The 11,041-nt window shown below is 49.7% G+C and overlaps 4 protein-coding genes across 5 annotated transcripts; all 4 read right to left on the reverse strand.

Annotated features, from left to right (window-relative positions):
- Window positions 1-224: 224 nt before the first annotated feature.
- FVEG_09643 (hypothetical protein) lies at window positions 225-395 on the reverse strand (the record flags this gene model as incomplete). Its single annotated transcript, XM_018898687.1, has 1 exon — window positions 225-395. One exon carries the CDS (start codon window positions 393-395, stop codon window positions 225-227), a length of 171 nt encoding a protein of 56 aa, XP_018756606.1.
- A 1,971-nt stretch (window positions 396-2,366) lies between these two features.
- On the reverse strand, window positions 2,367-7,183 carry FVEG_09642 (xanthine dehydrogenase). 2 transcript variants are annotated; one of them, XM_018898685.1, is made up of 4 exons: window positions 6,970-7,183; window positions 6,615-6,902; window positions 4,365-6,563; window positions 2,367-4,307 (listed from the first exon to the last, which is right to left on the reverse strand). In XM_018898685.1, exons 2-4 carry the CDS (start codon window positions 6,797-6,799, stop codon window positions 3,119-3,121), a joined length of 3,573 nt encoding a protein of 1,190 aa, XP_018756604.1. In that variant the 5' UTR covers window positions 6,800-6,902; window positions 6,970-7,183; the 3' UTR covers window positions 2,367-3,118. The 2 variants fall into 2 exon arrangements, with proteins under 2 accessions (XP_018756604.1, XP_018756605.1); XM_018898686.1 differs by lacking the exon at window positions 6,970-7,183 and having other exon boundaries at window positions 6,615-6,950.
- Window positions 7,184-7,365: 182 nt separating this feature from the next.
- Window positions 7,366-9,437, reverse strand: FVEG_09641 (aminotransferase). The gene is made up of 6 exons (XM_018898684.1): window positions 9,364-9,437; window positions 9,116-9,313; window positions 8,726-9,058; window positions 8,507-8,676; window positions 8,243-8,458; window positions 7,366-8,192 (listed from the first exon to the last, which is right to left on the reverse strand). Exons 2-6 carry the CDS (start codon window positions 9,292-9,294, stop codon window positions 7,696-7,698), a joined length of 1,395 nt encoding a protein of 464 aa, XP_018756603.1. The 5' UTR covers window positions 9,295-9,313; window positions 9,364-9,437; the 3' UTR covers window positions 7,366-7,695.
- A 634-nt stretch (window positions 9,438-10,071) lies between these two features.
- On the reverse strand, window positions 10,072-11,036 carry FVEG_09640 (serine/threonine protein kinase; the record flags this gene model as incomplete). Its single annotated transcript, XM_018898683.1, has 2 exons — window positions 10,072-10,752; window positions 10,809-11,036. The coding sequence occupies 2 exons, from the start codon at window positions 11,034-11,036 to the stop codon at window positions 10,072-10,074; spliced, it is 909 nt and encodes a 302-aa protein (XP_018756602.1).
- Between the last annotated feature and the right edge of the window lie 5 nt (window positions 11,037-11,041).

Here is an 11,041-nt window from a genome sequence, read left to right on the forward strand (position 1 = left end):
TTATGGTAGATAGATAGATAGATGCATGCGCCATGCTGAACCTTGCCCCTGGAATTGGAGTTGACGAGTCGATGGCTTGGCTAGTTGATTGGTCATGTCAAGATTCTTTTGATCGCAACTATCCATCATCATGACCTTTACTCAAAACCCCAGCGCGGACCCTCCCATGAGCACATGCGCAACACCACATCTAGAACCTGTGCAAGGGAGGATAGTGTCGTTACTTAGGAAAACGTACCGTGATTGACTTTGCGTCTCTTTTTCGTAGGGGCCTTGTTGTTCCCAGAAGCAGTGGCATTCGAGCTCTTGTCGCGATTCACAGCCTTGCCATCGTCGCCTTTGGCAGGCTCCTGCTCAGCGCCCTTGCCCATGGTAGAGGCATTCCGGTCGGTCATTGTGTCTTATGCTCCCATTGGATCTCTTGGTTACGCAAGGCGGCGTCAGGTTCGCAGATCATTTGCGGCTCGCTGCAGCAAACTTGTATGGGTCTACAGCTCAGCCGAAGCGACACGATCCATTCGCACGTTGTCGGCGGCTAGTTGTTGCGATTGCGATTGCTATTTCTGCAGGTCCTGTGCGCGGGTGTAGGTTTGTCGACTGTATCCGTAAGGTATGTAGCTTTTCTCTGTGAGGAGTCGCGCGCGCGTGAATTGGTCCCGTGGAGGGGGAGGGGAGGACGGGAGGAAAGTGGCTGCGCAGGTGGTGTGAGCCGAAACGGTCGAAAGGATGAGGTTTTGAAGGGCACGAGGGAGTGCAACGAGATGCAAGAGATGAATTGATAGCTCAGCAGCCGAGGCTGGCCCAGGAGAGGTGAAGCAATGGGCACCAGAAGCTTGTCTTGTAGCCGTCCAAGTCGAAAGAGAAGGCAAAAAGACTTGCGAGGACCTGGACGGTGAAGTTTGAGCCAACTGGAGACGTAGGCTTAGGCTTAGGCTTAGACCTGGGGCCGAAATAGGCTGGTCTTGCTTGGTTGACCACCTCACCCAGCCCAGTGACTTTGAGTCCTTGACTGAGGATTGTGGGGGCGCCGAGAAGTAGAAGCAGCGCGCACAGCTCACGAGCGAAGTGGGCCTTGGATCAGCCAGTTTACGTTGAACATCGTCGTCAAGAGCGAAAGAGGATCAATAATTATTAAAAGTGAGTCGTGTTTGACATGGGTCTAGTTACTGTTAGTCAAGAATTATAAATAACAGAATGAGATCTCTCCTCATTTTAGAGACTGAAGAGGCCAGAGCTAAAAGTCAACTGCACTTCCCTCCATCATCTCACCCAGGCAGTGGAGGGCCACCAGCGGGAACTTGCTCTTTGGGGGGCTGGACCTAGGTACTCTAATAGCGGGGTTTAGGGAATGGTGCCAGTGGTCATTGTCCCCCGGTCTCGGTGAACGAGCGGCCGGGGCGGGTCCGGGCGTGTCTCCGTACCGCCGGAGCACAGTCCAGAGCTACTATTCCCAAAAGCCTCAAACCTGCAGACATACACAAGTTAGTACATTAATCATAATGATCGATTCAGGAGCTTCTAATGTCGAGCTAGTTGTTAACTTGGCTTCCAGTTTAATTGCTTCCAACTGCCGGCAGCCGAGGCAACAGCAGTCAGCCGAAGGACCTTAACTATGCAGAGTTCATTACCTACCTAGGTCATAGGCATAATGTAATTACACTATATAGTGTTGCAAGACGAGACGAAAACTGTATTTTGTGCTTTTACGTCACTTTCTGGGGTAAAACCTAGACCATTATGAAGGGCATATAACTGCCAAAATGGGAGATGTACGTCCATGTCTGAACAAGACAGTCAGGCCTCTAATTGAACTCCAAAATCTCACATCCGCTGACCCCAGCCTCTAATTTCATACTTACCTTAGGTACAATCCCATTCTCTTGAACAATCAGGCCATTTCACTCGTCTCAAATCATAAAAACAGACCGTGCACACACCAGGGACCATGAGTCTTTTCTTGACCATTTCTGACATGATCTTCTAGAAAAGGATCTGGTACGATAGCTACTCCAGAGCATGGATGCTGACCTTGACCTTCGGTGAAAAATAATGGCGCTAAATAAACTCACAGCAGGCTGAAACACTTGTCCAAATCGAGTAACAGCTCGTCTGGGGCATCTCTGCGCGTTATTATTCCTTCACTGCAACTCTGTCATGTTAATATCCCTTCTCATTTTTGCACTATATTAATTGCCGCATAGCATCCTTTCCTCGTTTATCTATATCGCTGATGTCATATTGCCAACTTGCCATTGAAAGTATCATTGTAGTTCGTTGCTCTCGTTCCGAATATCGCCGATTCACGGGTAGCTTCAGTTCAGTGGTTGACGACTTTGGAAGGTTAAAGATGATTTTGACCAATAGGATTTGATCCATATTCTGTTGTTAACTTCGTTTTTACTTGGGCCAAGACGCACGTGCATCACCAAGGTCAAAGATTCTGCCATACAAACATGATATCCATTTCATATTACTCGTAAAGTGTGCCTGGCCATGTCAATCTTAACTCCAATAGTAACAAGTATCCCAGACACCAAAATCCTGGCTAGACCTCATAGTTCCTCCTAGAAAGGTCATGTATCAGACTAGATCGCAACAAAGAAACTCCTCTCTCCTTCCTTGGGCAAGACTCTCGCCTTGCGCATAATCTCATCTTCACACGCCAATCGGATCCTTTCAGGTGTCGCTGGACTCTCGAGCCGCAGGAGCCCCTCACAAGAGTCATCGCCGATCGTAGCCTTTACTCCAAACTGTGCGCGTGCTGCCTTGAGTGCATCTCGAATAGCGAAGAAGACCGAGCTTCCCATGAAGAAGGGCGGCTCACCCACACCACGGCTGCGTTGAATGGTACGTAGCTCTTTCCATTCCACGTCCTTGAGGAGCGACACGTTGAAAGTTTGAGGAATATCTCGGAACCCAGGAATCTTGTATGCGCCAGGACCCCGTGTGAAAAGATGTCCAGCCATAGGACCGTTGCGTAGCCACAACGATTCTTCCATTGTGAAGAGACCAAGACCTTGAATGAAGGCACCCTGGATCTGACCATAGTCAATCGCTGGGTTGATAGACTGACCAACATCCATCTTGATATCTGCGCGTATGCAGGTCCATGTTCCAGTCAGTAGATCCAGTTCCACTTCAGCTGCGGCAACTCCCTGAGTGAAGTAGAAGAACATCTTGCCCTTGTTGGTATTCCAATCATACCCAATCTCAGGTGTCTCGTAGAAGCCTGGGCAGAAAGATTGACACGATCAAAGTAAGCAGCATGGGCAAGATCCTTCATGGTCGCCTCAGGACCTAGCTTCTTTCGATATGGAGCCAGTCGCTCGTTCAGCTGCTCGCACGCGTTGAAGATGGCGTATCCGTTCAGATCTGACGAGGCTGAAGCAGCTGTTGCAGAGGCGTTGGCCACCGTATTGGTGGAGGTCTCGGAGATGAAGACGTTGTCCAATGGAACACCCAGTGCTTGTGCTGCAATCTGGGTGAGCTTGGTATACAAGCCTTGTCCCATCTCAGTACCACCGTGGGCCACCAAGACAGAGCCATCGTGATAGATGTGCACCAAAGCGCCAGCCTGATTCAGAAATAGAGCGGTGAACGAAATACCAAACTTGGTCGGGATCAGAGCCAGACCTCTCTTCCGCCACTTGTTCGTTTGGTTGAAATCGGTAATGGCATGCCGGCGTGCTTCGTACATTGCCTCTTCCTGCACCTGCTTGTACATCAGGGGAACATGCCAATCTCCAAGGCCTTGACCAAAATGAGTCTGGCCGTCCTTCTCGTACAAGTTGATCTGGCGCAGCGTTTCGACGGGCATTCCCAATCGGTCAGCCACCTCCTCCATGTACGACTCTGCGATGAACATGCCCTGAGGTCCACCAAATCCTCGGAACGCAGTGTTGGACATCGTGTTCGTCTTGCACAAGCGTCCTCGGATGTACACGTTAGGAATGTCGTAGCAACCATCAATATGGGTCATTGCACGTTCGCACACAGCTGCACTGAGGTCGAATGTCCAGCCTGCATTGTTGAAGACGTCGCAATCCAAAGCTTGGATCTTACCGTCCTTGTTCACTCCGACCTTGTATTTGCCAAGGAAAGGATGGCGTTGTCCACTTGTAACCATATCTTCCTCTCGCGACAGCATGTATCGGACTGGCCTTTTGGTCTTCTTTGCCGCAAGCGCCAAGATAGAACTGAGAATCACTGATCGTGACTCCTTTCCTCCGAAACCGCCACCCAGTCGCTTGACACGAACAACAACCTTGTTTGACTGTACATCGCAAACTCGCGAAGCGAATACTTGTCTGAAAAAAGGTTAATATCTAATACTGGCAGAACAGAAATAACAAGCCAAGACTTACGTTTCGTTGGCGTTCTGAGTACTGGCAAAGATCTCCATCTCTCCATCCTCAGGCTTGGGGACAACCAAGCAAGCGTTGGTCTCGAGGTAGAAATGTTCTTGGCCACCCATTCTGACTGTTCCAGTGAACACATGGTCACACTCCTTGAAAGCCTTCTCCGTGTCTCCCTTCTTGATTTCTCTGTAGAAGTTGTGGTAGCTATCGGCTGCAATAGCATCCTCAATCGAGAGCACGGATGGTAAATCTTCATATTCGATCTTGACTGCCCGAGCAGCCTCTTGAGCTCGCAGAGGAGAAGTTGCCAGAACTAAGGCAATCGGCTGACCCACTGTCAGAACCTTGCCCTCAGCGAAGAAAACCTCGTCAAAATGAGGAGCACCAAATTTGTTGGCATCAGGGTTTGGCATGTCATCCTTATCAACAACATCCACTACTCCCGGAATATCCAAAGCGGCAGAGTAGTCGATAGAGATGATCTTGGCGTGTGCTCGTTTTGAAAGAACATAACAGGCGTGAAGCTCGTTCTTCATGGCAGGAATATCGTCGGTGTATTGCGCCTCGCCTGTTGTTTGCTTGAGAGCAGCCAGATGGGGGTTAGATTTGCCAGTTACCTCCTTCTTATAAGCCACAGCAGCGTCTTCATCGACTGCTCCACTGGACAAATCTCGCTCAATCTCGTCAATAGCCTCCTTGTCGACCTGCTCTGAGCTTCCATCGAGAATTGTCAGAATGTCATGGTAAAATCGGTAGAAGAATCCAAAGGCCAAAGACTTTCGGTAAGACGCCATGCCACCCGGAACACTAAATTGCAAGTCAAAGTCGCGACCAAGAGCGTTCATGGTTCCCTCCAAAGTCTCTAAGTCGGCGAATCGTCGTCCGACAAGGTATTCCATTGCTGTTTTGGCAGCAGCCGTCATAGCAGCCATGCCACCATAAATGAGGGCTGCCTCTCGAACGATGCCTTCATCATCCAAGCGAACCCGCAGAGCTCCAGTGACAATAGCGATATCGTCATCCTTTCTCTTGGCCTGCTTGTATGCCCTGAAGAATTCGCCCTTGCTTTGAGTGACTGGAATTCGGATTGACGCAATGATCGCATCCTGTGCGAGTGCTGTCTTTCGATAACCTGTAAAGAATTGGGCAACAGGGATCTCCGTCTCCTTGGTGGATGACTTGGCCACTAACACAGCATTCGCAGCCCAGAATACGGGATTGAGATCTGAGATTGGCGATGCTGTGACCAAGTTACCAGCAGGAGTACCAACGTTTCGAATTTGTCGACCAGCAAAGAACTTGAGCTGCTTGAGCATAGCCTCAAATACCTGGGCACGTTCCCGTCCATAATGAGGGATAGCATGCTCGCAGATACTCTCAAGGTCAGTCAGGATAACATTGCCACCGATCTCAAGGTGATCCTCCTTGAAAGTGTACTGCCGCAACTCGGCAATATCGCCAACATAAACTGACACAGGGTACTCCAAAGCCTTGAACTTTGTTTCGATCTGAGTCTCTGTGCTTCCACCGATAATCTTGGCTTGAGGATGAGCACTCTTGATCTGCAGGAGCTGTTCAACGGTGACAGGGCGATACCATCTCCGCCTCTTGTTTCCGAATGCCAGAGGCCGTAGCTCGTGTCTCTTGAGAGCGGGTGGGAAGATAAGCTCCGTGTCTGGGTTGTACTCGATGAACCCCGGAGGGGTGAACCTTTTGATTGGTGCATCATCAAGGTTTGCCTTGTCCATACAGCAACCTCCGCTGGGTGGACCGTTACCGTTCTCCATGCAACATCCAGTGCCCCCTGCTTTCTTAAACTTCATACCCGGCTTATCAACACTGAACGTTTGAGCCGCATCTAGTATGGAACGGTAGCCAGTACATCGACACAAGTTGCCATCAAACGCCTCCTCGACATCATCTTTGGAGGGTGAGTCGTTGTTTCGCAGTAAAGCATACAAGCTCATCACAATACCAGGAGTACAGAAACCACATTGGCTGCCATTAGACTTGGCAATACGCTCCTGAGTTGGGTGGGGCTTCTGGGAGCTACCGATACCTTCAACAGTAACGACATGTTTGCCGTCTAAACTGACGAGAGGAGCTAGACATGCATTGACACTGGCATGGTAGATCTTGTTGGTTGTTGGGTTATACTGGCTGACCACGATTGTGCAAGCTCCGCAACCGCCTTCGCCACAGCCACTACCATCGTCAGAGCCACGATAGAAGGGTTTGGGGGCGATAAGTGCTTACAGTTTTGTCCCTGTGAGACCGATTCCTCGTAGATATTCCAAGACTGTGACCTCTGGATCTATGTCGTCCAGAACGACTTTGGTTCCGTTAAGATAGAATCGAAGGGTATCATCGAATTTAGAGGTTAGGGTTGCCAAGGGCTCAGGATTGGACTCCCTTGTGGGAGATACAGCGCTAGGCGCCATGATAGCGATGAATAAAAGGAATGGGTATCTCGAATGGTTGTTGGGAAGGGAAAAAGAGTCCAAGAATCAAAAGAGAGAAAGGATAGAAAAGACAACGGGGCCTCTGTGGCTCTTATCAACAAACGAACCGAGGCGTTGTACAGCTCAGTTGCTGTAGAGGGGATACCTACCTAGTACTAAAGAGTTCAGGTTCACGGGTCGAGGCGAGGCGTGGCCGGCAGCAGTTAGATAGCGGGTTCAAGTTGAGATTGTTCCCTGCGTCATATTGTCAAAAAACAATTGGATCTTGTGCTACGGCACCTTCCTCTTCCTAATGAGATACCTGTGATAGCCAAACAGAGAACGAATGAGGGACGTGTCAAGGTTACCTACCTAACTTAACTCATCGCCACTGATAAGCCCAAGATTTGCACCCCCGCTCACAGCTACAGCAGCCACTCAGTGCCTGTTCTTCTCTGTTGCTTGTGCGGGGAAGAGAGCCTCTACCCCACGATGCAGCTCGCTAACGGCCGGCTCCGCGACCACGATAGGCCAGTTCCACGATCGGGATCCTCCACTTTGACTTCGGAGTTCAGAGACAAGACGATAGATATTCTGAATATAGCGGTGAACTGTATATACAGCAGCTGCAAGATGATCAAGAGAAATACTCTCGTTCTTGTACTATTTTCTCGGACTCGAACACAGTTCCCAGATATCCAGATAAGATAGAAAGGCAACCGGAGTACCTCACACCCTGGTTGTATGTAGTCTATCTCATAAACTCATGCACATATCAGGAGGACTGAGATACCAACCAACTGCACATAAAGCTCAGAAAACTACCGTGAAATCTACGAAACCCGTCTAATCTAGCCATGCTCCGACTCTTTAACTTTCCTTCCTCCTAACCCGCTCTACTCTTGAATGTACTTCTTCAGCCCCCTTAGCCTCTCCTTAGCCTGCTCCAAGATATCATCATTCTTACACACAGCAAATCGGATATAATCCTCCGCCAAGTGCGCGTTGTTCGGAGTATAAAACTCTGTAGGAGGAATAGCTGCAACACCAATCTCCTGGATGAGGAACCACGCCAGCTTGAAATCGCGAGGCCGGCTTGCGACGTGAGGGGGAAAGGGGTAGTCCTCTGGTAGCTTGACCTTGGCCATGTTGACGAGCAGGAAGTAACCGCCCTCGGGGTATGTCACGGGTAGATTGAGTTCCTCGAATACCTCGTTGAGGCGGTCGACTTTGGCCTTCATCTCCTTGATGGTCTCATCCCAGAAACCGTTCTTGTCGGCTTGCTCGAAACCAATGGCGGCGGCTTCTTGGAAGGGGGCGGGTGTTGAGAAGCAGATACGCGTGTGAGCGGCAGTGACGTGCTGGATCAGCTCTGGGGGACCAATCAACCAGCCTAAAGAAGATTAGCAAAATGCCATGGTCCGTTGCAAACTCTGGACATACCAACACGCCAGCCAGTGGCATAAAAGTTCTTTCCAGCAGATCCAACAGTGAGAGTGAGCTTGTCCACCTCAGGAGAAAGATTTGCAATTCGCGTAAACGGCACGTAGAAAAGACGGTCATAAACCTCATCCGAGAGAATAATAGTCTGGTGCTTGACAGCAAGATCGGCAATCTTTTGTAACTCGTCCTTGTGGAAAACCTTGCCCACAGGGTTGTCTACAGTAGGTCAGCGCTGATATAAGCGGGGAAGCTCGTGGTACTCACGGGGAGTGTTGATGACAATCATCTTGGTGCGGGGTGTGAAGGCCTTCTCTAGCTCGTCAAAGTCAATTGTCCAGTCTGCGGCTGAAGAGTTCTTTGTGGCTCCTGTCTCGGGAGGATGAAGGGGAACATAGACGACCTTGCCGCCGGGCATCTGAATATTGCTAATGTATCTACACCAATGTTAGCTCCGTATTTAATGTACAAAGTAAGGGCACTCACTGATCAAAGAATGGCTCAAACACAATAACCTCATCACCAGGCTCAATGAAACCCATGAACGCACTCAGCATACCCTCATTAGCACCAGTTGTGATAATAATATCAGTCTCAGGGTCCAAATTGCGACTCCACAATGGTGAATACGCATCCGCAAGAGCCTTCCTCAACCGCGGTCGTCCCTTAGCAGGCGCATACTGATTACACTCAACACGATCCAAAGCCTCCTTGGCAGCGTTGAGAATAAAGTCAGGGGGGTTGTAACCAAAGAAACCCTGACCCAGGTTCACAATAGGCTGGATAGGTGAAGACGCAGCAGCCTCATTGATCATGGACCTATTTCGGCCGAGTTAGTTATCGTTGTGTTTCTAGCAGGATTTGTAGTAAACTTACCAAACATCCTTCTTCTGGCCCTGGACCCGAGCCGCGGGTTTGAGCTTTTGAGTCTGGTTACTCATGGCGCTGACACTGCTTGAGAATGATCTTGATGAGTGAAGAGGGATAATGCTTCGGAGTGTAGTCCGGAGCACGGAGTAGGAGGGGCAGCTCGGGGTTAATATGGAGCGCAACATCAACAGCGACGAAAGGGCTCTTTTCTTGTATTAGTCAGATCCTTCGATAACTGTAGGAGAGTTACTCACGTATAATTCTCCCACTGATAGGAATTACGCCTTGACAATTGGATCAACAGCAGTCTTTCTCTCCACAGGTCGCTTGCATCTCAACGGTTGCGACATCGCCGTAACCGGGAGCGATAAGTGATGACTAATAACTTTTGCGGGGGTTTAATTCTCCAGTTCGAATCGCGTCATTAGCTCCAATGATGAGCACTGAAATTGGTTTATTGGGATTGGCTTGACAACTCAATGCATGGTTGGGCCCGGCAGTTGATGCTGTAGAAGGCATCGGCTTTGTTCCGACGATAAGCTCTTCTGTCCCTCCTCTTTTTCAGATAGCGACACCGGAGCGTTCTACTATCAGTCAGAAAAGTACGACCTGGGACTCCATCGAGATATCCCCGGCAAGGGCCGACTTACATACGGCTCATAGTTCTGATACCGATGATACTTCGTGAAGAACTGAAACGTATTCAGCTAACAACTCGCCGCTGTCACAAATACTACACACAAATCAGATGCTTTAGTACCAACGACTTTATTGAGTTGAGATCACCAAGTGTGAGAACACACTGCTATACAAGTCTCATCCTGTACTAAGGTACTCCGTAGTGACATTCGCCGTTCTCTGTCCATATTCAATCTCTCCCATGTCGCTCCAAGATTTCCCATCAATGAACTCTTGATTCAACTCAGCGACAGATAACCCCGCAAAAGACAAGAAAGTTTTTTCTACCAAAACACCAAAGGCTGGAAACCCTCAGGAGACTTCAGCTCCTCGACAAAATTAGGGCCAGCCTCCAGACGCTCAGCCGTCAGCTTCACCAGCTGGGGGGCGGTGATCCGCTTGTTATGATCCCACACCAGTAGGCGCAATAGAATCTGGGTTCGGTCGTCACCAAGATTGAGCTTGTGCAGCTCGTGTGCATGGTTGTAGCACTTCTTTGGGTATAGTTTCTCTTGTTTAATGAGGCAGCGAGGCCACTGGGCCATCATCCCGAGAAGTGAGATGCCCAGTGCCCAAATATCGTCGCTTTTCCCGCTGTTCCTACTATGCTTCTCCATATATGGAGACCAGTATGAACGGGTTCCATATGGGCGTTTCCGAGGGTCAATGTGTTGGACCTTCATTACCTCGGCGCAGTCGCCGAGGACAACATTGACTGGTGCCCATGATCGAGCCACGATGTTTCGTGGCTTGATGTCGGTATGAAAAAGCCCTTGTCCGTGGAGATACTCAACTGCTTGCCCAATCTGGAGCAAGACTCGTAGAGTGTCTTGACCATTGAGGCCTTTAGAGTTGTCATGAATTCTGTCTTGAAGACTGCCACCGGCGCAGAGCTCCATGACAAGGACGTTGGCGGCTGGGTTGTGCTTGTCCTCACTGTATTCGATGAACTTGACAATCTGGGGCTACATAGATATATCGTCAGTCATGATATTCAACATTGTAGTGTATAGAGACTCACATGATTCAGTCTAGTCAAGTTTCTAGCTTCCTCTCGTAGGTGATCGGCAGCCTGAGGAGAAGACTTGCCGGCGAATAGGCCTCCGGTCTTGACGTTCAGCACCTTATAGACGCTGGCACATGCACCTCGACCTAGTCGAGTTCCTCGAAGATAGGAGCAAGGAGGGAACTCGTTCTGAGGGACGAGGGCTGCTCGAACATCCTCGTCGGTCCAAGCGGTGATACTCATGGTGG

This window comes from Fusarium verticillioides, chromosome 1, assembly GCF_000149555.1.
Source record: "Fusarium verticillioides 7600 chromosome 1, whole genome shotgun sequence".
Lineage (NCBI taxonomy): Eukaryota > Fungi > Ascomycota > Sordariomycetes > Hypocreales > Nectriaceae > Fusarium > Fusarium verticillioides.

Excerpts from the sequence above, each read along its gene's own strand:
- FVEG_09641 (XM_018898684.1), bottom strand. The coding sequence starts at position 9,294 with ATGTTGCGCTCCATATTAACCCCGAGCTGCCCCTCCTACTCCGTGCTC. Across the intron at positions 8,677-8,725 it reads TTTGAGCCATTCTTTGATCA|ATACATTAGCAATATTCAGA; the intron begins GTGAGTGCCCTT and ends ACATTGGTGTAG. Across the intron at positions 8,193-8,242 it reads TGCCACTGGCTGGCGTGTTG|GCTGGTTGATTGGTCCCCCA; the intron begins GTATGTCCAGAG and ends AATCTTCTTTAG.
- FVEG_09642 (XM_018898685.1), bottom strand. The coding sequence starts at position 6,799 with ATGGCGCCTAGCGCTGTATCTCCCACAAGGGAGTCCAATCCTGAGCCC. Across the intron at positions 6,564-6,614 it reads GGTCTCACAGGGACAAAACT|TGGCTGTGGCGAAGGCGGTT; the intron begins GTAAGCACTTAT and ends TGACGATGGTAG. Across the intron at positions 4,308-4,364 it reads ACTCAGAACGCCAACGAAAC|ACAAGTATTCGCTTCGCGAG; the intron begins GTAAGTCTTGGC and ends ACCTTTTTTCAG.